Source organism: Felis catus, chromosome D2 (genome assembly GCF_018350175.1).
Source record: "Felis catus isolate Fca126 chromosome D2, F.catus_Fca126_mat1.0, whole genome shotgun sequence".
NCBI lineage: Eukaryota > Metazoa > Chordata > Mammalia > Carnivora > Felidae > Felis > Felis catus.
This window is the reverse complement of record NC_058378.1, coordinates 81,828,384-81,854,596: the sequence shown is the minus strand read 5'-3', so window position 1 is coordinate 81,854,596 and position 26,213 is coordinate 81,828,384. Positions and strand designations below refer to the sequence as shown.

The window sequence follows — 26,213 nt, the reverse complement described above, 5'->3', positions numbered from 1 at the left end:
TCACCACCCCTTGGGGAAAACCTTCATTGCCAGGCAGACATTGGGGTTTCCAAGCACTGGACCAAATTGTGCGTGGAGGTGCGGCCATGTTTAAAGATGCCTGCAAACAAGTGATGGGAAAGCAAAACAAACAGAAGGGGTCCTAGATGGAAAATTAGAAATGTTCGTGCCAACAGAAGCCTGAGCAAATGTAGCCAATTTTAGATACTCCTACCCTTAGTGAGACCAGGCAGACCGGAAGTTCATTTTCAGTGTTGCTGTTTCGTGAGCATTACCATCTTTTTTTTTCTTAAACCTGTAACTTTAAAAGGTTATTTGTGTTTTTAAGTGTGATTTTATTATATCCAAGAGGTATTTTTTTTCACCCTTAACCGTAAGTAATTACAAGTAAATAATGAAACTCATTAGGAAAGGAAAATTCCCTTTTTAGTAATTTTCTTTACGGCAAACTTACTTTGAACCGTAGTACAGGACCATTCCGTAGTCTACTAGCTAAGAAGGGCCTTTCAGGGCATCCAAGATGAGACGGGATGTAGTCTTCGAGGGATAAAAAGGGCATTCGTTACACTGTGCTCACCTAATAAATTGAGCAGGATTTCAGATTACTTCACATCTAAACCTATTTGATGACAACCTCTTCGCTATTGTAATCAAGAAAGAACTGAATCTCTTGGACAGTGAATCTCTCTGGTTCCTTTTTGTTTGTGTTTTTGTAAGCCCAAATAGAAACAATACATATGTTTCCCTTTTCCACATTTTATTTTTAGAAAATCTGGAGAATGAAATGCCTTCAGTTCAGCCACATGACTCCCATTAGCTTTGATGGGAGAAAGACATCTTCATGAAGGAAAAGAATCGTCACACAGTGCATAAATAACAGCCAGCCCAGGGCCACGGAAAGGCCTCACTACAGCACACATCATCAGCTGTGTCCTTGGGGGCTGGTCCTGTCCAAGTCCGACCCTACTTGGGATGAGCTGGGATTGAACCATCAGGGTCTGTTGGAAGCTCAGCATTCAGAGACGCCTCCTCTGGGGCCCCCTTGAAGCCTCCAGATCGGGGCAGGGTGGGATCTGCCATATCTTTCGGGAAAGCCCATGCCTCGCTGATTTTCAGTGCTTTCTCTTCCTCAACTCCAGGGCATACCTGTGTGACCCTAGGGCGAGTCCCATTGTGCCTAGACTTTTCTGAAAAATTCCAAATATTTTTATGCACGGGTTGACCTTGAAAGACTGTGTGTGTTGCTTCTCAGTGCCTGGGTCGGGTAGAGGTTTCAGCATGAACCCTGCATGTTCCTCTCCCCTTTCCCCATTCTGTGCAGGTGTTTGTTTCCGGCTGAATCCGACTGAAGGGGTCAGGGCATCTATGCAGGTGAGAAGATTAAAGGGAAAGGTGTAGAAGGGCCAGGGGCTGGTGTCCTTCCTTCCACCTGCTTTTCATGTGAAGCTCGCCCGCGAGTCTCAGATCTTCTCCAGCCCCTGCGGGTGGCTCCACATCCTTTCTTCCCACCTGCTCACCAGCAGAAAAGCTCCCGATGTGGCATAGGAGAGGGAATGGCACATTCAAGGGACAGACCGAGGTCAGTGGGGGCTGGAGAGCACAGCCCCTTCCTCCAGAGCCCCTCCAGGCCCAAGAAAATGGCTGAGTTTGCGCCACCCAAGGTCAACTCTTATCCCACCATATAGAGTGACCACAAAACATAATGCACGTTGACCTTCGCTGGCTGCCTTCTAGTGAATGGCACAATGGGCAGGAAATAGCAGTCTGGGCAAGAGGGTGGGACATGGGTCAGAGATTGAGCTGTCTTCCTGCCTCTCTCTGTCTCCTTGGGTGTATATTTCCCCCCCTAGATTTGCGATAAAGGACAAAGTGCATCCATGTCACTGCTAAGTTTGTGCCTTAGACATGGGCCACCTTAGGGCTGGGCACACCGTAACCAAAGCTCACCCTTGCACAGTGCACTGTTCTCTTAGAGTTTGCACACTGTCCCATTTCCTCCTCATGGTGCAGGATGGTTATTATCCCACTGTATAGATGAGCGACCTGAGGCCAGAAGGGCTGGGTGATCTGTTGCATATTCACCCAGTTAATGGGAGGCAAAACCAAGCTGGAATAGATCACAGATCTTTGGTGCATGGTCCGTATTATTCCTGTCATTTGTTAATATTAAAAAAAAATTTTTTTTTACATTTATTTATTTTTGAGAGACAGAGCACAAGTAGGGGAGGGGCAGAGAGAGAGGGAGACACAGAATCCGGAACAGGCTGAGCTGTCAGCACAGAGCCCGACACAGGGCTCGAACCCACAAACTGCGAGATCATGACCTGAGCTGAAGTCGGACTTCCAACTGACTGAGCCACCCAGGTGCCCCTTGTTAATTTTTTTCAAGTTTATTTTTTGAGAGACAGCGCAAGTGGGGAGAGGCATAGAGAGAGAAGGAGACACAGAATCTAAAGCGGGCTTTAGGCTGTGAGCTGTCAGCATAGAGCCCGATGTGGGGCTCAAACTCATGAGCCGTGAGATCATGACTTGAGCTGAAGTTGGACACTTAACCAACTAAGCCACCCAGGCGCCCCTGTTCCTGTCATTTGTATTCCAAATGCCTTCTGTGTCTCTGAAATGATGTCATGTTGCCAACTTGGCCATCCTGGGAGAGTTTATGCCATGCTCTCTCCGAGGGACCGTGCAGTCACCCTGTTAACAGAGCTGACCTTTGGGGGATTCTCAGTAGCTGATGTCTCGTCTCCGCTCACCAGCAGATCGCTGGCAACTGTAAACTATGCTGAGACACATCAGGATGTTTTAATAAATACAGAACAGGATTTTACAAACACACTGTTGCCGCTTCTGGTACATCAACAAATAGATGGGGAGTCACATTACAGAGGGAGTGAGAAATGACTTTAAACTCTGTGAAAAACTGCGGCCCTGGAGGGTTTTTCAACCTATCACAAATGACCATTTTTGAAAGCATTTTAAGTTGAAGCTAACTTTGGACTTACAGGAACCGTGCAGATAGAATAGAGTTTCCTTGCGCAGCTCACCCTGCTTCCCCTACTGCTAACAGGTGAGATGTTAACAAGGACCATTTTAGAAAACGATTTTTTTAATTTTTATTTAAAAATAATTTATTTTTATTTTCTAATTTTTATCATCTTTTTGATGTTTATTTATCTTTGAGAGAGAGAGAGAGAGACAGAGCTTGAGTGGCAGAGGGGCAGAGAAAGAGGGAGACACAGAATCGGAAGCAGGCTCCAGGCTCTGAGCAAGCTGTCAGCACAGAGCCCAATGCGGGGCTCGAACCCACGAACTGCGAGATCATGACCTGAACCTAAGTCAGATGCTCAACGAACTGAGCTACCCAGGCGCCCTGAAGACTCACTTTTTAAAGGCTACTAGTTACTTTAAAGCGTGACCCAAAAGATTTCCTCGAAAGGCATCAGGATGAGAAGAAAGATGGCTCAGAGCTTGTAGGAACTGCATGGAACCCGTGGGAAATGAGACTTCCCTTCCTATGAGAAGCTTTGGAAAGCCTGGTTGCATGCTTAGGAGTTTAAAAGTCCAACAAGAACCAATCAGTGCATCTTTTTTTTTCTCCCTTCATATTTTGAAATAAAAAGTAAGTTGAATATCCTGACCAAAAAGAGAGGGGAAGGAGGTGGTATGGGGGGAAAAAAATAGTGCGCATCCCACTCGAATTCAGTATAATTCGCTGCCAACAGTACAAGTTTATATGAAACAATCAATGCCCAGCCGTATTAGCTGAACATTTGAAATGGTCAGAAGGAAGTTATTTTCTCTCCTCACCAACATGAGACCGAAAGAATGAAACTCCATGGGGTCTCTCTGCTTTCTCCAGGCTCGTATGTCAGACATGGCTCAGAAGAGCGTGCATATTTTTAGCGATTTTGCCTAGATGGCTCCAAAATGACAATTTTTAATAAGACAATGCTAAGTTTATTTTTTACCAAAAAAAAAAAAAAAATCCCTCCCCTTTTTGGGCATAAAGAAGATGTGTTTTTACTAGCTGCCAATACTCACTGTAGCCTTTGAGAAACAGTTAAACATATTTCCATTTTTCTGTACCTAAGTGATCTCTTGGGGCAAGCCCATAAGCTAACTGTGTTTTGTTTCTTATGAATTACTCTCTGAGTCAAGAAATAAATAACTCAGGAAATCCACATTAAATGGGAGGAATGGGAAAACAGCATTTGTCTGGTGTGACACCACCTGTTTATTTCATTGGGCGATGGTGGTCATTCGGGAGGGAACTGGGACCGAAAGTGAAGTGCGTCAGCCTTGAACCCGGGAGAGGAAGGCAGAGAAAGCCAGCCGCCATCAGGGTCTCCCTCTCTGCGCATTGACTGCGGTCCGGCCAGCTCTGATTCAGGCTCTCTGTGTTGCTTGATTTATCCTTCGTTACTATTTTCGGGTGCCATGTGCTTCTCTTCAGAGGCCCTGGGGAGTCTCTCCAATTCTGATTTTCAAAAATAGTTCTTCAAAGGGCACAGCATTCTTAGAAGAAGATGCATACGGGACCATGTGTTTCCAACTGAGCTTGGTTTGACATGATTGAGGTTTGTACAGAGCGTCTGAGAAAACCAGAAAAATGATGTCAGCCAGGCAAGGAAGTGCCTCCAGCACTGAGAAGTAGAACCCAGAGCCTTTTCCACGGGAATCCTGCAGTCTTGGAATTCACTTCCTTTCCTGACATGGAATCCTTGGAGGTATTTCTATCTTCCCCAAATGATGTTTCCAGACCTTGGAATGGAAACAAGTGTCTGGGGTTGGAGGGAGGGACAGGACTGACAGGGAGAGGCAGGGAGTGGAGGTGTCGTGTATCACGCACGCCTGGCTCCTTCCTGGCCCCAACCCCACGGAGCAGCAAAGCAGGGATTCCTTACAGCCAGTGTCCCGAGAGTTCCCGTGCCAGTTGTCTACAAACTGGAAAGCATCTCGAGAAAGGGGATTCTGCAGGCAGACCTCTAACTGGATCCCACCCTTTCGTCCCGGTCCTTCATCAGATATATGGAGCGCTTCGAATTGGCACTTTAATTGTGTTTATTTCCTTTACAACTCAGCGCGAAATCAATCCGTTGCTGGCTTTAGTCCAGTGACCACAGAGGGAGGGTTAAAGATTTGCTGCTTCCAGGACCTGATGGCGTCCATATTCATGATCGTTGTATTAAATGAGCCCTCAGCAGGTTCCTTTCCTACGCCTTTTCGTAAAGAAGGGGAAAATGTGGTATGTATTCAGATTATGGCCAGAAAACAGCAAGTCCAAACAAGAATGGACCGTTCTGTGAATGCCGATGGCAGCCTCACATTGTGGAGGTTATGTGTGTCTTCTGCTTGCCAGCATTAGGCATCGAAGTATGGAAGCTGTGACGGGGGGCTCTAAAGCGTGGGATCGTGGGGCGCCTGGGCGGCTCAGTCGGTTGAGCATCTGACTCTGGCTCAGGGCATCATCTCACGGTTGGTGGGTTCAAGCCCCGCTTCGGGCTCTGTGCTGACAGCTCGGAGCCTGGAGCCCGCTTCGGATTCTGTGTCTCCTCTCTCTCCGCCTCCCCCGCTTGTGCTCCGTCTCTCTCTGTCTCTCAAACATAAATAAATGTTATAAAAAATTATTTTTCAGCGTAGGATTGTTGAGATCGGCCTGTGTATGGACTGGCCAGGGGCTGACGGCAGATTACTCACTCACTGGCACCCCCCCCCCCCCCCCCCCCCCCCCCGCCGAACTGCCTAGACGTGTTAGTATCATTAGAGATGTTTTGAGTGTTGCTGCCTTTGGCTTTCAGTGTCTTTTTTCCCACAGCACTTTGACCATGTTCATTCGCTAGAAGACCCTGCTGGGGGCTCTGTCACCCAGCTGCCACATACAGAACTCGTGCACTGTTCGTCCGTTTGGGCTTCTCAGAACAGGTGATCGCACCCTCAGCTCAGCACTCGCGTCGGATCTGGTTGTTTGGGGCATCTGCCCATGGTCCGCCCAAATGCGAATCCAAGCGATGTCTCTGTCCTTACCATGGCAGGGCCGTTATTCCCTGAGATCTGTCCCGCCTGCCCTGGGCTGCTTGCCGCGATCAGACAAGAGCGAAGGGGTCAACGACACGGGAGAGGTCTGCACACCCGTCTCATGAGCCCCCTAGAGCGGTTTCCTAGTGGGGGGATTTCTAGGCCGCAGGTTGAGTTTGCACGTGCTTCTGTTGGGCATTGCTAAAGTTCCCATTTTTCAAGTCTTTGTGTTGGAAGTCTTTTTCCTTTAATAGAGGAGTTGAACCCTTCTGCATTTATTGATATGACTGATGTTTGATGGGATCTCCGTCATAATTTCCTAATCTTATAATTTGCATTTTGTTATATTTGCGGTATTTCTTTCTCAGATACACTCTTGGCTCTTTGGTTTATAATATTTGGAGAGTATTTAAGAAGGTTTATATCTTTGTCCTGGTGGTTACGTCTGTACTTGTGCCTTTTAAAATGTCCTTAGTCCCTGGTCTGAGAATAGTTGAAGGCGGGTAGGAAAGGCCAGGAGACCAGGAGGCCAACTGTGGGAGTCTTTTAAGACTGTGCTTTCACATTCTTGTTCTTTTTTCTTTTTTTTTTTAATGTTTTATTTATTTTTGAGACGGAGAGAGACGGAGTGTGAGCAGGGGAGGGGCAGAGAGAGAGGGAGACACAGAATCTGAAACAGGCTCCAGGCTCTGAGCCGTCAGCACAGAGCCCGATGCGGGGTTGGAACTCACAAACTGTGAGATCATGACCTGAGCCGAAGTCGGAAGCCCCACCGACGGAGCCACCCAGGCACCCCTCTCACATTCTTGTTCTTATGGGCACGTGGCAGGACCACGTGCCCCTCCACTTGGACGTCATGCTTTGGCTGAAAATCTGAGTGATTTGAGGACTTGTGAGTAGAATTCCTGATGGGCCAGGGCAGACTGCCCACCCTCCTTTCTCCCAGCCTCGGTGGCCATGAAGCAGATGTCAAGGTGAGGTGTCCCCCAGCCTTCCAGAGGACAGCGATGGGCTGAGCCCGCGGGGCTGGCCCTCGGCTTGTGACTGTGCTGCACCCACCTGAGAATCGATTCAAATGCAGATGCTGATTCAGTAGGTTTAGAGGCAGGGTGGGAGGTTCTGTGTCAGCAGTGATGGAGTTCCTTGACCACATTTTCAGCAGCAAGGTGCTGAGCCATACGAATTTTTGTGTTTTTTTGTTTCACTTCCGTATAACCTAATCTGGTTGCTCTCAAAGTGTGGTTCGTGGAGAGCCGCCTGAGTATGACCTGCGAACTCAGAAATGCACATTTCTGCGCTTGGTGGGTTGGAAACCCTGGAGCCGGGCCCCAGATTCTGGGTTTTAGCAAGACTTCCACGTGGCTCATGTGCATGTCACCAGCCACTCCAGACCCATACTTGAGAGATGGGGGTGGTATCATTTGGGACTCATGTGTAGCTTTGAGGAATTAGATGTCCATAAAGCTGCGGCTTAAAGTGTAAGGGTTTATTTTTGTGGTAAAGCAAGTCCAGAGGTGGGCAGTCTGGGGCAGGTATGGCAGGCTGACCATGTCATCGGGAGCCCAGGCCTCTGGTTCTCTGCTCTACCTTCTTTCAGCTCTGACCCTCATTATTATGCTCACAGGATAGCTGCCAGGGCTCCAGGCATCACATCCACATCCCCAGTAAATGCCAGCTGAGCATCCCCTCTTGAGACCTTACAGGAGTTCTCACAAAGGAGCTCGGCTTGTATCTCACTGGCCAGAGCAGTAGCCTATGACACCAAAATCGTGGTGTTCGCTGGGCTCATTGCCATGTTGAACAAAATGAGGGTTCTCTAAGAAGAAAGACCCAAATGGAGACTGGGTAGGAAGCCAGCCATGTCTGCCACAGAGATGGTGGGGACTTGAGGTCTCGGTAACAAAGAATAAAAGGCGTGGAGGGAGCAGTGCTCCGTGAGCTGGGAGAGTTAGTGGATGCAGTCAGAGAGCAGGGCACTCTGGGTGCAGATACGTTCCAGGTTTGGAATGTGGTTGTAACAGGGGTGGCTGCAGTGGACGTGATGTCACTGGTTATGGAAGAGGAGGGTGACGGTCATTGGTTATAGGAGGGGGGCTGACACGGATGAGGGCAGGAGTTTTGTTGTTTTCCCTGCCGCATCCCAAGTGCCCTGTAACAGTGCCTGGCATGTAGCAGGTGCTCAGTGAAGGGTTGTTGAAGGGAAAGAGGTCGGGCGTTTTCCTGGAGAGCAGGAGAGACTGTAAACAAACCTTGCTTTCTCCTCCCTGGAGTACTCGAGACCCGGATGAAGGTGATGCGGTGAGACTCTGACCTAGAAGCCCCCAGCCCCGCCGCGCACGGGCACGCGCACACGTGTGCCCACCCACGCAAGCGCACACACGCCCAGCAGGCATTTTCTCTGCAGGAGCCTTGGCTGAGATTCTCCTCTGTGGTTCCCTTTGGCACCTGGCAGATCAGCCAGATATTTTTTTTTTTTCTAATCAATTTTTTAACACGCAGCATTACCTGCTTGGTAATTGTCAGAGCCCCTGAGAAAAGCAAGAGGGGGAAGTGAGATGAAAGGCTGCCAGAATTAACCAGCGAAACAGAAACAGTGGGCATGGACAGCCATATGCACCCCCAAACGACACTGTGTGAATGAACCTGTACTTTTATGTAGCACCGGTGTGGAAGTGGGTGATCCTGTCTGGTTATGAGTGAGATCCATAATAGAAATGAAAGAAATAAAGGGAAAAGTGTATTTCTCCCCTAGAAATGTGCCACCCTTCCCAGAGAAAATCACTGTGAACATTTTTGAGTGACAGCTTGTCAGTGACTTTCATTTTTTATATGCTTTCCTATATTTCAAATTTGATCATTTGTTGCTTTTATAAATTGGCAAAAGCCTTGTTTAAAGGAAATGGGCCTTGGTGAGAAAATTATCTTCCCAGACGGTTGCTTTGGGGACCTTTAGCATCAAGTTTTAAGAAAAAGCTTAAAATGTGCTTGACCTGTGTTTCAGGAACCAGAGTCATGCTTTGGGATAAAGGAGCAAGGACAATCCAATAACCTGGGGCTGTCTTTCCTGAGTGTAGGGTAGAAAGGTGTGGTCGAATCATCACCTGGGACTCGTGTCTCTTGGTCATCACTTGCGATGTGTTACCTGTGTGTTACAGATAACAGACACGTACGTGTGTGCAGGCACGTGTGCACATTGTTTTCTTTCTGCCTTCCAGATACTTTTTGTAGGTACTGAGAGACTTTTGGTCATCAGCCTTAAGACCTCTAGGATTATGACAGAATTGGAAAAACAGCTCTATTTATCCGGTGTCCTTTCTAGCTAGTCTCTGGGAGAGGGGGGCTATCAGTCATTTGTCTCTGCAGCGATTATCTGAGCCTTCACTGTAGGTGAGAGTTGCCTGCACAGTTCCCCACGTGATATTTTGAAACTTAGAACAATCGTAATGAATATACTGTGTTTTGCCCTTTTTTTCTGAATACAGAGGTCTTCAGAGATGCCTGCAAGGGCATATTTTGTTCTGACATCATATGGACATCGCAAGGTAACAGCAGCTCTCCCCTCCCCCTCTGTGTGCGGATGTTCCAAAAAGGGAAGGCTCTTGTCATAGTTGGGAGCTGTTGCCTCCGGCTTAGGAGTCAGTTGCATTTCTCCGTTGCGGCCCTCTGCCCCGTTCTGTCTACTTCTTTAGGGAGAGACAGGGTTCTGATGTTTGATGCGTACAGCAGAGGGGACTATTGACTGTCTAGGAAGGGCTGGCCTTGGCAGGAAGTCTCATTTCCGGCAAAGGAGAGGGCTCGTTCCTCCTCGTGTGTTTCCTCTGGCCCAGCTGTCTCAGGACGCCCTTCACCCTTGCCCTCTGAGTCTTAGGTTGCTGTCTGTTCTCCTGGGCGCTCCTTTTCCTTCCCTTTTCTCTTCCCCAAGGCAGCAGCGCTGGCTGGGCTCCTGCGGTGTGGACCGTCTCCACCCCCATCCTCGCTGGGGGAGCTGTTTATCGCATTTGCTGCCCTCCGCCTCCCCCTCCTGACTTCCTTCCTGGGCTGCAAGGGCTCCCCACAGAAACTTACCAGAAATTCGCGGAAACAATTATTCGCTGATTTTGAAACCCGAGTCTGGATTGGGTGGGATGCGGGGTACCACGTAGAGACCCATGGCCACTTGAACCTGCAGCCAAAAGGTGAAGCCTTGACCCGTAAAAATGAGAAAATATCCACCAGCCTTGCTCATTGCAGAACGTTCTTTATTTTCCCCCTTGGTAGTGTCTCTGTGGGCCAGCAAGTGACTTGACTTTCATTCATTTCCCCTTCTGCGCATTGTAATTGGACGTAGGGGGAAGTTTCCTCTCTCCCGTGAAAGGAACAAAGCACTCGCTGGAGAAGTTGTGTGCCATTGGGTGCCTGTGGGACTGCCTCCCTCTCTCTGTAAGAGTCTCTGTGTCCCAAAATTAGCATGCGTCAATGCAGAGGATGCCTTGTCCTTCCCCTCAGCAGCAGCCCCCTGGGTCCCTGTGCCAACACTGGGGACAGCAGAGTCCTACCTTAAAGTGAGGAGAGTCTGAGATGGACCCCAGGGTGCCACTCAGAGTGGCCTTCCAGTTGATTGACGCACAGACCTGTTGAGCTCACTTCTTTGATTTCCAGTGAGCCGCGCGGCCTCACGGGTTTGCTGGAGGAGAGCCCCCAGGTGAGGCAGGAAGGTGAGCTGGGTTCACTGTACCTAAAATGCAGACATAAGGGCTCTAAAAAGGTGGTGATGGGGGAGGGCGGCCCAGGCTACAGTGCAAATGACATTGTCCTTTACGAGACCCTCAGGCCCGCCCGGCCGTTGAGTTTAGAGACTCATGTTTATGTCAGTGACCCAGAAACATCCACACAAGCTTCAGTTACTCCATTTCTAGGACCGAGTCGTTTGTAATACGGTCCAACTTCTGAGGGGAGAAATAGCACCACCAGGAACGTCGAAACAGGGGAGGAAATGCATGCCTCGGATTCAGGGAAGCCGGCTTTGTCCAGAAATGTCTCCTTGGTTCATTGGCGGGTTCAGTCTGTTTGAAGAAGGCAGGAATGGGTGCAGAGGTAACCCTTCAAGAGGACCTTGCTGGGAGCTGGGTTCCACCTGCCACCCCAAAACACCTCAGACAAAATCTAAACTAATTTGGAGATGAAGGACTCTAAATCGTATTCTGTGTGTGACTTACCAGCCTTGGGCTCTTCGGGGTCCCTGGACAGCTATCTTCCCTGGCTCATGTGTGTGTTTTCGTGTCTTTTCACTCTTCCTTTGCAATTCACCGACAGAATCTGGCTGCTCTACTGGTTCTTCTCCTTGGCCACCACTGTCCACTTTCTAGCTTCTGTCGTGAGCCCAGTTGTCCCAGGATTGTATGCAACAGGGGGCCAGTGGCTCAATGGGGCCTCATCTAAGAGCATAAAAGAGTATGTACTGCCTAAATATTTGGAAAGAAACAGTGGAGTGTCTTGTTCCGTCAAATTGCTTCATTGTGCTATTTTCTGGACAGTGGAGGTAAAGTGTCTTGGGGAAGGGACACCTTTTCTTCATTTCGTACTAAGGGTGGGCTAGTGTACCTGCGTGGGCGGGTGGCACCCTTACCGTGGCCCAAATTCACGTCTCTCGGTTGGCCGTGACGCCGTGTGTGTCCGTGAGGCTCCCCCGCTCGCCTGCCTGCCCTGTGCTTGGGTCAGCTCAGAGCCCACATCCGAGAGGCATCCTGCTGTAACTTCCCCTGAGGCTCACAGTGACACAGGGGGCGGGCAGAAACAAAGTCCAGAGTAGCTCACTCCCCTGGCCCTCTTCCTGCCGGCCAGCCCTGCCTACTGCCCAGACTGTGGTCAGCCCCTTGTCTTCCGTACTCATTCCTGGCTTAGCTCTGTCTTCCCCAGAATCCTGCCCCATTAGTTCTCAGGGAAGCTGTGGCCAAGCCAGCCGGCTGATGTCTCTGTTCCTGGAAGCTTTTGAGTAACAGGTGCTACGACAACCTGAAAACAGCCGGCCTTGAGCTTGCTATTGGTATTGGAGATGTATTGTTTATGGATACTGACACGGGTGGACAAATCCTAGACAAGACTTGGTGACTGCTGGGCGGGATCTTTGGTTACTTTCCGTTCACCTCCTAGAGCATGGCACGGTTCCGGATAGCTGAGTTTGTGGGATACTTGAGCTATAGAAGATCAACCCACAGGCTAATGCATTTTAGGGCAGGGAACAGAGGGAACGTTACTATTTCAAGGGAACCTGCGATACCCCAGCTCTTCCAAATTCAGGCTCAGGAAGGAGGCTTTGAGTTTGGGTCCAAGAAATAGAAATGCCTGTCAGAGCCTGCTGATTTCTTCATGCTTCTCTTAAGACTCTTCAGACAGGCAGAGTCTGCAGTGCGTGGGTCGTCACTGGGGTGATAGAGCTTAAAATTTGGGGCGTGAATCGAGAGCTCTCAGTCCAACCCACATTCGGGGCATAAGACAGAAAAAAGACGGCGTGTGCTTCCTTGCTTTGTGAAGGCCCACCGGAGGACAATTTCATGGCTGCTGATTGATTGTACTTTTCAGAATCCACAAAAAGAGATCTGATCAATAAGTTGTCAGGAGGGTCCTTCTCTGGCTGCCTAGTTTTCTCTTCTCCGGTAAACCAACTACATTCTATTTTCTGGGAGTTGCGTTAACTCTTTCAGGTCACAAGTGGACCGCCTGACTTGCACAGAATGGTTCACATAAGAATTTACATTAGCGGCGACTGGGTGGCTCAGTCTGTTAAGTGCCCGACTTTGGCTCAGGTCACGATCTCCAGCCTCGTGAGTTCGAGCCCCGCGTCGGGCTCTGTGCTGACAGCTCGGAACCTGGCGCCTGCTTCGGATTCTGCATCTCCCTCTCTCTCTGCCCCGCCCCCGTTCGCACTGTCTCTCAAACACAAATAAAAAGAATTTACGTTAAGCCAGACAGACAGGTAACTGATAGGTGGGTAGGGAGGTCGTTCCCCCGTAAAGAGCCGGACGCCGGAATGAAAGGAGCAGATTGGGAAGCACACTGCTGAGCGTTGATTTAGTTCTTGGTTCTTTAAGAGAGCTTCTCATGGAAGGAAGCAACGTGGAAAGGAGTAACTATTTTGAGACTCTTTGCTTATGACATTTCATACTTAAACAGAACGGGCAACATTCAGAAAGATACTTTCTGCACAAATTACAAAAAGCCCAGCCTTTGCCAGAGGAGGCCATATGTCTTCTCCAAACGGCAGGACCGACGATAACTGCCATTTTCTTAGTACGTCCAATGTGCTGGGACCCAGGAGGGTGCTTCACTTCCTTCCGTTTGTGAGAACACGGAAAACCGGCCTCATCCCCCATTGATTCGCTTGCCTCAGATGCCAGAGCCAGGGAGCACACGCAGGGGACCCTCTGTGCCCTGTGTTCTTCCCGCCGCCCTGCACCGCATCACCACGCTCAACCTCTTCTCGTTGCCAGGGACACCAGGACTCGGGGACCGAGGGGCTGGAACGAATTACAGACAACTGAGATGTTTTGTTTTGTTTTGTTTTGTTTTACATTTTATTTATTTTTGAGAGAGAGAGAGAGAGAGAGAGAGAGAGAGAGAGAGAGAGACAGAGCACAAGTGGGGGAGGGGCCGAGAGAGAGGGAGACACAGAATCCGAAGCAGGCTCCAGGCTCCAAGCTGTCAGCACAGAGCCTGATGCAGGGCTTGAACCCACCAACCGTGAGATCATGACCTGAGCCGAAGTCAGTTGCTTAACTGACTGAGCCACCCAGGCGCCCCCAACTGAGATGTTTGAAGAGAGGTCCCCGTTCTAATGAGTTCCAGGTAGTCATGGCCTTATTTCCTTTTTGTGTATGACGTTGGAGAAAATATTGCTAGAACCTTCTAAGAGTCCTTATTACTCCAGTGGTTTCTAGAACTTTTTTTTTTTCCTCCCTGGTGCATAAGGAGGTTTGGACACAGGTTACTGGCAGCAGGGGCCCCCTCGCCCAGGTGGGGCCCTGCCCCTTGGGGGGCATTCACATAGCAAGGAGCTGGTGCCTGACGGAAGAGTCACTGCCTTATGTAAGATGAATACCTTTGAAAAATGTATAGGGTATTCCAAAAGCAAAAAGTAAACTAAAAACTAAGAGTACAAACCAGGCAAACGGTGGAAAGAAAGTCTCTCCCCGCACTCGCCGTTCCTGGTCCTGCACTGCCTTCTCCCAAGGTTTCCAGCACCTTCTGGGTCCTTCCAGGGATGTCCTGAGTATGTACGCTCTTACGAGCGGCAGCCTGATGCACCGTCCTGCGTTCTGCTTCGTTCACTTGATTGTGTATCTCTGAGACCATTCCACATCTAGACGAGAATTTACCCTGTTCTCTTCCCTTGCTACAAAGGCCGGATGCACGGGGATTCAGCGGTCCCCTGTTGAGGGGCATGAGGTGATTTCCGGACTTTTGGAGTTACGGTGTGGCAACAAGCACCATGTTGTACACATTTTCCATCCGCTGCCTTATTAGAAGTATCCCCGGGACCTCATCAATTACCTCCTATCTGTGTACCTGCCATAGTACACAACCTACATAAGTGTTTCTATAGTCATAATGGGAGCTACCATTTGTTAAGTGCTGGCTGTAATCAGGTATCGCACTAAACACCTTACATGGATCATTATTTTTTTGTATTACCTCAGTTTTAATTAATTTTAATGAATTTTATTTAATTTTAATTAATTTCGATTTTAATTCATATAATATTTTATAAAAATTATGTAAATTGTATAAATGCGTGGTTCATAACATGCATAGATGAACTTACTATGAAAACAGATGAAGTCATATTTAGTGTTATACCTTATGATAGCATTACCTCTATTTTATAGATGGGGCCACCTACCTTATCCGGAGGAGAGGTAGGATTTGAACCCAGGTGCTCTGGCCCCACAGTCAGGGGACTAACACCCACTCTTGTGCCTGTTGTGGAGAAAGACATCTGAGTTTCGAAGGGCACTAGCGAGCAGTCTCTTTAGACCAAATGCGTGAGGCTGGTGTATATACTTGAGCTTTTCAGTGAGCTGGGGGGTAGTCCTACCCGGAATGGTGGTCACGTGCTAGGTGCCCACAAAAGCACACGCACGTTTGGCCACCGGCAGCTCCAGGGCTCCCGAGGCAGTACTGCAGCCTATGTCCCTGTCTCCAGAAGAGGAAGGTGTGCAGAAGCCAATACATTTGATGTGCACTTGTCAGATGTGGGTTTTTTAATTTTTTTAAAGTTTATTCATTTATTTTAAGAGAGAGAGAGAGAGCACGCGTGCATGCAAGTGGGGGAGGGGCAGAGAGAGAGGCAGAGAGAATCCCAAGCAGGCTCCGGGCTGTTAGCGTAGAGCCCGATGTGGGGCTCGATCCCACAAACCGTGAGATCATGACCTCAGATCAAGAGTCAGAAGCTCAACCGACTGAGCCACCCAGGTGCCCCTCGTCAGATGTTTTGAACACAGCTCTCATTTTATTTTTAGTAGAAACAAAAGTATTTTCTGGAAGCAGCAAGAAGCAACAAGGAGAAGCACGTACAACCTTGTCTGCTCCCCCGGTGGCACAGAAGCTGGTTAAAGATTTCCTTGCCGAGGGGTGTAGCTCTCCAAGCAACACCTGTCAATCTAGCAACTTCTCTGAGCCCTCGGGGAGTCGACAGCAAAGCGTCCTGAAATCCAGAATCCTTTTTCCCGGGTTTTTTTGCCCCTTACAAGATGTGTGCACCTCTCCACAGGAAGACAATGGTGTTCAGGTAGAAAGAGAGTTCCCCAAAGGTAAGGAGCAAGGGAGGTAGGGTTGAGACGATGTCTCCTTGATATGCATATGGAAAATGGTATGACGTCTTCCTGAGCCTTGGCTCATGTGAGCTCACCGTACAAAGCTGTCCCTTCTCCACTATGTGAGTTAAGAACAAGATGTCTGAAGGGTGCGGGCCCCCCATGTGCCCGGCACCCAACAAGCACGAGGCCAGGTAACTCCCAATGCGAGCCTCGCGAAGATGAGGGAACCTAGAATCCCAACCAGGCCATCCCTTCTCTAAAGGCCAAGCGGCTGACCCCTACTCATGTGGCCGTGAGCACTGAAATATAAAAGAATATAAGGATAGAATAGAATAGAAAAGAGATCCGTGGTGCCCGGTTTTCAGTGGGAAAATTTAGATTTCCTATCACTAGAGATTTTCCGGAACAGCTATGGAGGAGGACAGAAGGAAACCCACTGGGTTATATCGCTTTGGGATATGAAGGTTAAAATGGGTTTCGTAATTGGTAGAAAATAATATCACTTGGGAGCCAAGTTAATCCCTAGCTCTTCATTGATACATTAAAGAAGCATCTATTAAAGCACCTACTGTGTGCCAGCCACTGTGCCCGGTGCTCCCTGCCCTCCCAGCACCGTCAGTCCAGTGCTGGAGACCTACGTGTGGCAGATCTTCCAGGAAGCTGCAGGTGGGCACAGGTGCTCCCGGGAGGGCCTGGACAGAGCCCTCTTCCTCAAGGAAGATGATTCTGAGCAGGGGCGTGAAAGCTGATTAGAGGCTTACAGATCAGACCTAAGGGTAAAGAGCATTGCAGACTGAGGGCAAGTCACGTACAAGCCAAGGATTGCCGGAAAGAGCATGGTCGATTTGGGGTCCAGGGGCCCGGAGTACAGGGGAGAGGGGAGGGGCCGAGTGTGAGTCCCAAGTTGGAAAGTCCTCAAAGCCCACCCAGGGAGTGTGATCTGAGGGCGGGGCCAAGCCCTTGAAGGGGCAGAGATCTAATTAGATTTGCTCTGAAGGAGACCCTCTCCTGGACAGTGGGTGGGGGGCAGAAGGGAGAGGGCCAGGCTGGGGCCCCTGAGGCCCTACCAGGGAGGAGCAGAGACTGTCCCTGGGGAGGAGAAGGTTTTCAAGATACAGTGGACAGAACGCTCTGGTGAGCTCTCTGGAAGAAAGATGGGCCTGCCCAGCCCACCCTCGGGTTGCCGGCTCCAGTGGGTGGGGTGCAGGTGGGGACGGGTGTAAGGCCCTGTGGCTTCCCTGTGGACGGGGTGAGCCAGAAGAAAGTTCACAGCCAGAAATGGGAACGCCATGGTGGAAGGCATAATTACCTCCCACGGGGTGGGGTGGGTATCCAGGCTGGTCGGCGAGGCCTAAAGCAGGAAGGGGGCTGCAACAAGGAAATCCTCCAGAAAGAGCAAGAGAGAGAACGACTTGAGGGCCGCTGAGTAGTGTGTTGTTGGTCGAGAATCAAAGGCAATCGTCGGAAGTGGAACGCCCGCCAGGAGCCAGCTACCGAAGTCTGATCTGCCCGCAGGACGTGCGGGTTTTAGGGAACGGGTGGATTTCGAGTAGAGGGAGGACAGCGGGTCCAGGCCAGAGAGGATCCAGGCGTGAACGGTGGACGCCACAGGGGCTTCCGATGAGAGATTCCAGGGCCCATGGAGATGCCTCCTGTGGCCATGGGAAGCCTCCCAATGGCTGCCTTTCCACTCCCAACAGAACCAGCTCCTCCTGGGCACCTGGGCTGCCCCCGGGGAGAGATACAGGGTGAAGACGACCCGGTCTAGCCCTTGAGGAAGTCAGAGGCTCGTGGGGTTAAAACATGCTGTCATGACCCCACCCCGCCACCCGTGCTGCCCCCCTGTGTGAAGTATGTTCTTGCTGTGGGAACACAAGAGTTGGCGGGATGGAACCTGCCTTGGGAAGAGGAGGCCTTCCTAAAGGCTTGGGGCTCAGCCTGGAGGTCGGAGGTCACTGGGTGCAGAATCAAAGGGGCTCTGTGGCCGTAGGAGGGGGTGCAGGTGAGGAGCGAGTAAGACGCTGCAGAGCTTCAGAATTGGGGAGGTTTGGGGGAGGGCTGTGTATGGGGACAGTGTGGCGGGGGTGGGGGAGCTCACACAGGAAGCGCGGGCTAGCACGAGACTGAAGGGGCATTGTGTCCCTGGCAGCGGCCTTGGTCAGTGAGAGCTCGGTGAACATACATTAATCCCTCCTTCCCCACGCCAGAGGCTGCCCTGTGAATCAAGGCCTCCCCTGACCTCTTCCACAGGGAGGATGTCGAAAGGGCCGGAGGAGGTGGCCAGATCCAGCACTGAGAGAGAGATAATTCCAATTATAAATGGGAAGCCAGTGGTAGTCCCTGGCAAATGAAGGGGGAGGGATAAATAATTGAATACCGCTTTTCCGTCTTACATCATTAGTGTAGCAAACAAGATAAATTAATACGCTGCCCCCAAACGACTGAGCTGTGATAATTGTACACACTTAATGTGAAGCACAGAGTGGAAAAGTTTCTTTTTCTTATGAACAAAGGCGTTTTGAACCCTGGAAGCCAGGGGACTACCTCCATGGGGTAATTAACCGGTCGTGAAGTCTGGCTGCCTAGAGACCTTCCTCCCTGTGACCAGGGCAGCTGGGGAGTCTAGGGAGGCACGATCTCGTCAGCTTCACGAGGCCCATTAGTGACCTACTGGTGTCTCTTTTCTCGAAATTGTCTTCTGTGTCTAATGGCACCGAGAAGCCAGGCAAAAATCCTGCTGCCCCTCTAAATGGAATTCTCAATCTTCTCTCCCAGGAGATTACAAGTGCTGCGACTTGGTTGTAAAAATAAAGGAGTGCAGGAAGAGGGAGGAGCCTGAGCCAGCGCCCCCCAAGGCAGCGCCCCCCGAGCCAGCGCCCCCTGAGCCAGCGCCCCCCGCGCGACCAGAGACCCCTGACCTGTCAGAAGACTGTTCTGAGTATCAGCAAACACCTGCAGGTTCCTTGACCTTGCAGGTAAGGCCTTCTGTGCACCCGGCTTGATCCCCACCAAGGGCAGACCTTTCCCCGGGGAGTGCGTGGGGGGCCCGATCTTACTTCCGCTTCTGACCCTGGAGCCTTGACCCCACCCCTTCATAATGGCTCTGTGACTCTGGCCAGGTCCCCTAACCGTGCTGGGCCTCCGTTTCATGGTGTGAGTAATGGAGAAACGATGCCTATTCGGCTGGGCTAGAGTGAGGATTGCGTAATATCCATAGTGACAATGGTCACAGCAATGAATGCGTTTATTGAGCGGTTCTGAGTGACGCTGAGCGGGCATCTTCCCAGCACCCCTCATGAAGCAGGGGTCCCTACAATCCCGTCTGCATGTAAGGACATTCGGCTTTGGAAAGATTAAAGAGGTTGCTCTAAATCACAAGGCCACAGGCTCAAGGATATGAAAGCTTTCCTTTGGTGTCTCTTTCGAGTTGTGATCGTCGACATAATATGTACGCTTTTTTTAAAGTTCAGAATTATAGGGGCGCCTGGGTGGCGCAGTCGGTTAAGCGTCCGACTTCAGCCAGGTCACGATCTCGCGGTCCGTGAGTTTGAGCCCCGCGTCAGGCTCTGGGCTGATGGCTCAGAGCCTGGAGCCTGTTTCCGATTCTGTGTCTCCCTCTCTCTCTGCCCCTCCCCCGTTCATGCTCTGTCTCTCTCTGTCCCAAAAATAAATAAACGTTGGGAAAAAAAAAAAAAAAAAAAGAATTACAGAGATATGAACGTGAGAAGGACACGCAAATAAGAGAAAGCCTCTGTTAACAGCACATCACATAGTGAGGCACACCTTCTAGGCAGGCACTTGATACGTTCTAAACCTCCCTACAGATGTGGACATGGTGCCATCGGCTGGTCCCTGCACCCCTGGGGCCCTCGGTAGGTCCATGGCGGGAAACTCTGGATGCCCCCAAAGCAGCCACACTGGGCCCCTAAGCTGTCCCCAGGGGCTATCTCTGCAGGCCCCGGTGCATCATAGAGAACGACCAGCCGAGAAGACTCCTTCCCGGGCACAGCTGCCAGGGCCACATCCGTGACACAGATGGAACCTGAGCTGCCCTCCCCCGGGAACCCGGGCAGAGGAGGAGTCGGGCAGAGGAACGGGTCAGACACAGCAGCACGTCCCGAGGGCCTTTGCTGAGAACCTACTGTGTGCAGAGCTCAGGGTAGCGGCTGCGAGGGATACGGTGGGGGTAAGACACGGCCCCCGCCCTCCAGGAGCTCACGGCCCAGCATGGCCAGCAGTGTGTGCAAATCACTTGTACGAGGCGGTCTGTGAAGTGCCACGATGTTCAGGGTGAACGGGGAGCCCCAGCGGCTGGAACTCTGACTGACGGGCGTGGCTGGCGTGTTACTCCAGGCCCAGGAACCACCTGAACCGAGGTGATCAAGGAGTAGCCAGTTCAGAGCACGAAAGGCAGCGTGGGAAAAACGTAGGGGTCTCTCAGCTGAGGGTCACCGTGGGATCCGCCGGTGAGCCTCAGGGTTTCTATCTGTCAAATGGGAATATATTCCCTGCCTTTCAGGAGCAATGTGGGGATTCCCCGACACAGTGAAGCCACATAAACCATCAGAATGCAGCGGCGGTGGTCACTTTTTCCCAGCAGACCTGGGGAGGTGGCTTAGTGCATGCGTGGAGGTGGGAGGACAGTGGGGGATGTGGCTGAGCTGGAAACGTGGGCATGCTGACCCCGTCTCTGGAGCTTGCGGGGCCGTTTTGCGTAGGCAAAGATACCTTGCCAACATTTTCTTCCTGGAAGGAGACGCTGTTCCCGTTAGCCAAGATTACTGTTTCTGCTCAACAGGCACATATTTCACGCTGGGTGGATGATCTAGGTCTGTGCCTGAGGTTTCCAACCCCCAGCAGAAGCAAGTGACTCATAATGCCTTCATTCCTTCCCCACCCATGGAATATGGAGTTGAGGGCCCTCAGGTCTGGGTCTGTTGGAAAGCGAATGAGTTGACAGGGAGAAGGAATGCCTTTGCACTCACAACCTCACTGCCGGTTGGTAGTCATGCTTGACGCTGGCCAGGACTGACCACCAGGCCCTATACCATCAACACGTCTGTGATGGTCTTTACACGAGGCCCCGGAAAAAAGTTGTGGTGTGCTCGCACGCTGGGGCTATCGGTCTTTGAGCATTGTACTTTTTTTTTTTTTTTAAAGAAGTTTATTTATTACCTTTATTTTTGAGCGAGAGAGTGAGAGCAGGGAAGGGGCAGAGAGAGATGGAGAGAGAGAAAGAATCCCAAGGGGGCTCTGCACTGTCAGCACAGAGCCTGATGCAGGGCTTGGGCTTATGAACCGTGAGATCATGACCCGAGCCGAAGTCAGGTGCTTAACCAACTGAGCCACCCAGGCGCGCCCCGAGTGTTGTACTTTTGATCAGGTTCTTGACCAAATCAGAAGGATGTATTGCCGTTCTGGGTCCCTTCTCTTAACAATAAGATGTTCTCTCGCCGCAATTAGGAAGCGCTGGAGGCCCGTAAACCCCAGTTCATCTCTCGCTCGCAAGAACGGCTGAAGAAGCTTGAACACATGATACAGCAGAGAAAAGCCCAGCGGAAGGAGAACCTAACGCAGAAGCAGAGTCTCTTTCCTGTCCGCGCCGACAAGAAGCAGTTCACGGTTCCCCACCCTCTCAGCGGTAAGCCGCAGGTGGCTTGGGGGGGTGGCAGTGGGACGGGGTGTCTGGGAGGACCAGGACCTTCATCCAAGGTGATGATGCACGCGATACCCCTGACACGCACAGGACGCGGGTCTGTGCCGCACATCCAAACCTCCGTGTTGTCCTGAAGCCTGCCCTGGGAGCCAGCCCGTGGCGGGAGCTGATACAGGGTGCTGAATTCAGCAGAACCAGCTTGGGACACAGATTTACCACTACAGCTGGGAAAGAAGCCACATAACTCTAGCAGCCAGGGTAGCAAGTTCAAATTCTTGGCTCCTAACAGACATTTGCGAGAGATCCCCTTTGCCCTTTGTAGATTGCAAAACAGATCTCAGGGTGAGAGGTTGACTCCAGCTTGTCTACATCAACATTTGTCATCCTGAAACCCCCTTTCCTGCTGTGAGCGCAGAGCGCGGATGGCCAGCTTTCCCCCCCCACGGTGTAGCCAGTGTCAGGCTGGCCCCGTGAGGGGCGGCACTCGAACGCTCATTAGACGGGGGGTTCTCCGGAATCTCCTCTGGGCCAGGCACCATGCTGGGAGGTGGGGATAGCACAGTGAGCCAGACTAGACTTGGTCCTTCCTTCATGGAGCTTATAAACAGACTATTAAACCAGCAAGAATAACAGGAAGGCTTGAGGGCAACAGTGGAGACATCGGAGCCCATACTGATGGACTGCCAACTCAAATCTTAAAATCTGGAGGCCTGGGGAAACCTCCATTTTATTCCTTTGGATAGAGGAACAAGATCTTTCTTCCTAGGAAAATGTTCTGGCCCCCAGGAGGTGAAATCATGCATATAAATCTGGATAAAAGTCCTCTAGGGAAATAACCATATTCAATAAAATGCAGCTTCGCAAACATTACCAAGATCCTTCGGGGGAGCCTGGGCGACGGAGGACACAGGGTGTTATCCCAGAATTCCTGCTCACCTCCGCAGTCCCCGTGGACAGGCTATCTCCTTCATCCACCCGGGGCACTGCGGGTCCTAAGACCCAGGCAAGGATGCATCCTTCTTGTGGCAGAGGATTCAGGAAAACACCTGCTGCTGTTTCGCAGTGTGCTTAAAAAAAGAGAAAAAAAAAAAAGTCGACAAAATGAATGTGCGGAAAGTTCCCCTCTTTGAACATGTGTCTCACATTTTCAGGCTGCCTGGCAGATCCAGGCTGCATTTGGGCGTGTTCCCCCGGGGACCAGAGTGTCTGGCTCGACAGAGAGAAACCTAGGTTCGGTGCAGACTTCTCAAGTTACTACAAGGAACCAGCCACCAGTGGGAGCCCCCCCACCCCCCCGCCCCGGGGACTTTGACGTCTCCCCTTGTCTGGAGAAGGGCTACCGGGGTGCTCATGATGTGCGGGCCGGCTGGCCTTGATAGTTTTGAAGATCCTGCTTGTTCAAAATGGTTAAGTTAACAAATATGTTGCCGACAAACATAGAGCAATGCCACTGTAGAGCCCAACAGAACCACATACAAAAGGTGCCATCCGATCAGCTTCCTTTTTAATCGGTCCCGTCCTTTGCGTAGGAAGAGATGGAAGGCCAGAGACACTCAGGAGCTCCTTCTGGGCGGGGCTGTTCAGCAGCCGTAGAGCTGGGGTTCTCATCCTCGGGGCCAGCTACCTACTGGCTGTGCCACACTGTGGGTGCCGAATGGTCTAGAATCACCATCATCTCAAATATTAGGGAGATGCCCGTCGGTCATCCCTAGGGCTGCTTTAAGAAGTGACCACAGGCCGGGGGCGCCTGCGCGGCTCAGTCGGTGAAGCATCCGACTTCGGCTCAGGTCATGATCTCAGGGTTCGTGAGTTCGAGCCCCGCTTCGGGCTCCGTGCTGACGGCTCAGAGCCTGGAGCCTGCTTGGGATTCTGCGTCTCCCTTCTCTCTGCCCCTCCCTTGATTGTGCTCTCTCTCTCTCAAAAATAAATAAACATTAAAAAAAAAAAACCTTTAAAAAAGTGAGCACAGGCTGGTTAGCTAAAATAATAGGAATTTCATCTCTCAGAGTCTGGAAGCCAAAAGTCCAAAATTAAGGTGTCTAAAATGATTGGGTTTTTTTTTTGGAGGCTCAGAGGGAGAATTCATGGCTATGCCCCTGTGTTCGCTTCTGGTGGCTTCTGGTGGCTTCTGGCGGCTTCTGGCAATCCTTGGCTTATAGATGCATCACTGCTTTCTCTGCCTCCATTTTCACATGGCTTTCTCCCCTTGTCTATGTGTCTTTGCAAGTTTCCTCATCTTAGAAAGACATGAGTCACTGGATCAGGATCCACCCTAATCCAGTATGACCTCATTTTCACTTGCATACTTCTGCAAAGACCCTACTTCTGAGTTAAGTCACAATCACAGACTGGGTGGGGGGGTGAGATTTGAGCATATATTTTTGGGGAGACGTAATTCTGCCCACTACAGTATCCAACTGTGGTGTTTTCCCCCAAGCAGGTCTCCTTACAAGGTCACATTAAATGAAATATACGTACTTTTTCATTTAGAGAGAGAGAGAGAGAGAGAGAGAGAGAGATCGAGTGAGGGAGGGGGCAGAAGGGGGGGGAGAGAGAGAGAGATCGAGTGAGGGAGGGGGCAGAAGGGGGGGAGAGAGAGAGAGAGAGAAAGATCGAGTGAGGGAGGGGGCAGAAGGGGGGGAGAGAGAGAGAGAGAGAGAGAGAGAGAGAGAGAGAGAGAGAATGTGTCTTAAGCAGGCTCCATGCTTAGCTCAGAGCCCAATGTGGAGCTTGATCCCAAGATTCCCCAGGATCATGACCTCAGCAGAAATCAAGAGTTGGACGCTCAGCCTACTGAGCCACCCAGGCGCCCCTAAATGAAATCTTTAAAGGATATTTAGATCATTTAAATTTTCAAATATTCAAAATATATTTATAATTTTAAATCTGTACATTTATGAATATATTTAAATATTCACATGAACATTTAAAAAATTTTTTTTCAACGTTTATTTATTTTTGGGACAGAGAGAGACAGAGCATGAACGGGCGAGGGGCAGAGAGAGAGGGAGACACAGAATGGGAAACAGGCTCCGGGCTCTGAGCCATCAGCCCAGAGCCTGACGCGGGGCTCGAACTCACGGACCGCAAGATCGTGACCTGGCTGAAGTCGGACGCTTAACCGACTGCGCCACCCAGGCGCCCCAACATGAACATTTTAAAATCATATGTAATAGAAGGTGATCAGACCCAGTCCACAGCTTTAAATCACCAAAGCACCCTTTGTCGTCCCCCAGTTCTGAGCTCGCCCCAGCAGCTAGGATGCCGTGGGCAGGACTTTGGGGCATGGATTTTATGGCCGTTCTGCCCGTCCCTGCGGTATTTATGTGTCGATGAGAGCTTCAGGCTCCTGTTTGTTTGTGTTGGGTCAGTGAAATCAGGCAACTTCTGAAACCAGAGCCTCGTGTGAGCTGGGGCAAGTGAGAGGAAGTGTTTAAGCCCCATGAAACGAATCTCCGTTGCACATCTTGCCTTCCGCCTGTCCGCTGGCATGATGCTAAAGGTGAGATGAAGATGGCTTTCTTACAGGCGAAATTAGTTAACAGGTCATATGCCTGCACGAACTCCAGCTACGGCTTCAAGACGGCGGTTAGAAGGAGGACTCGGGTTTGCTTTCTGAGCTGGGGTCGCTGCCTCCCAGCGGGGTCTGCCCAGGACAGGCCGGAGAGGCGCGGGTGGGCGGGCGCTCTGCTGGCAGAAAGACACCTGCTCCGGCAGGGGCCGCCCCAGGAAGCGCCTGACCTGCAGGGACTATTATGGCGAAGGCCGGGGGGCTGGGAGGCAATGCGGCTTCCTGTTGACCCTTGGATTCTGAGCAGTTGTGAAACCTCGGGGCGGGGACAAGCATGTACGTGCATGCGTGTGCACATGAGTGTGAGCGTTATTGGGGCTCCCTCTTTGTAGACGGGGATTTTCGTGGACAGCTGAGACTAGAGAGCCACAAGGACGTGGCATTATAAAGGCCCTGCCTACAGCCCGGCCTGTCTTTACTGTCTCGTCGGCTGGAGTTTGGATTCTCAAAGTGAGGACGCGTCCGCTTGCTCGCCGGGAGTCTCCTGGGCCACCTCTGGGCGGGCTGTGGCAAGTGACACGAAAAGCCTTTTCATCCACCTGTTAGTAAGCCTTTCTCGAGAACCCGCCGTGTGCCCAGTACAGTCCCAGGTCTCACGGGCCTCCCCACCTCGTAGGGAAAGGGTGCAGGCGATACTTGGGGCTGGGGGTGCCTTCTGATGGGGAGACCTCGGAGCCGCGCTGGGATAGGTAGAGACCGCGCACGGTGGTGCGGGGTGGGGGTGGGTGAGGGTATAACGTCACAGCGGGGAGAATTGTCAGGGTGTCAGTTTGGCTAGGACTAGACTGCCAAGTGGGGGTGCGGATCGAGGGGGGTGACCATAGATGCCGCTTCCAAATTGAGCCTCACTTCAAGGTCGGAAGCCCCAGGCGGGTCATGGTAGGCAGTCCCAGGGCAGGGCAGTGGGATGCGGGGTGATGGCAACTGGGCAGAATGGATACACTGCGGTGACTGTTGAAGTGTAGAGGAGAGAAGGTGAGAGAAGCAACCGAAGGAGGAAGGCAGGAATCAGGCTTTGCACTCGGCCTCTGAGGGTCCAGACTCTCCCGTCTAAGGGCCTCCCCCCTCCCTTCCCCCGTCAGGGCTCTTTTGCCCACGTCACCATGGTTACCCAGGCTGTGGACCATCATCCCCATGCAGCTCCCTGGGTCCCGGGGGTTGGTCGTGTTCACGGGCCGAC

At 51.2% G+C, this 26,213-nt stretch overlaps 1 protein-coding gene across 21 annotated transcripts in view; it reads left to right on the top strand.

Moving 5' to 3' along the window:
* Positions 1–26,213, top strand: part of CD2H10orf90 (chromosome D2 C10orf90 homolog) — a 266,252-nt gene that overhangs the window by 226,541 nt on the left and 13,498 nt on the right. For 17 of the 21 annotated variants that reach the window (XM_045040810.1, XM_045040826.1, XM_045040809.1 and 14 more), the window contains 3 exons: positions 15,510–15,800; positions 18,582–18,781; positions 21,270–21,447. In XM_045040810.1, the coding sequence (XP_044896745.1) occupies positions 15,510–15,800; positions 18,582–18,781; positions 21,270–21,447 (669 nt within the window). The remainder of the gene's footprint in view (positions 1–15,509; positions 15,801–18,581; positions 18,782–21,269; positions 21,448–26,213) is intronic. The other 4 variants (XM_045040812.1, XM_045040813.1, XM_045040808.1 and 1 more) reach the window with 3 other exon arrangements.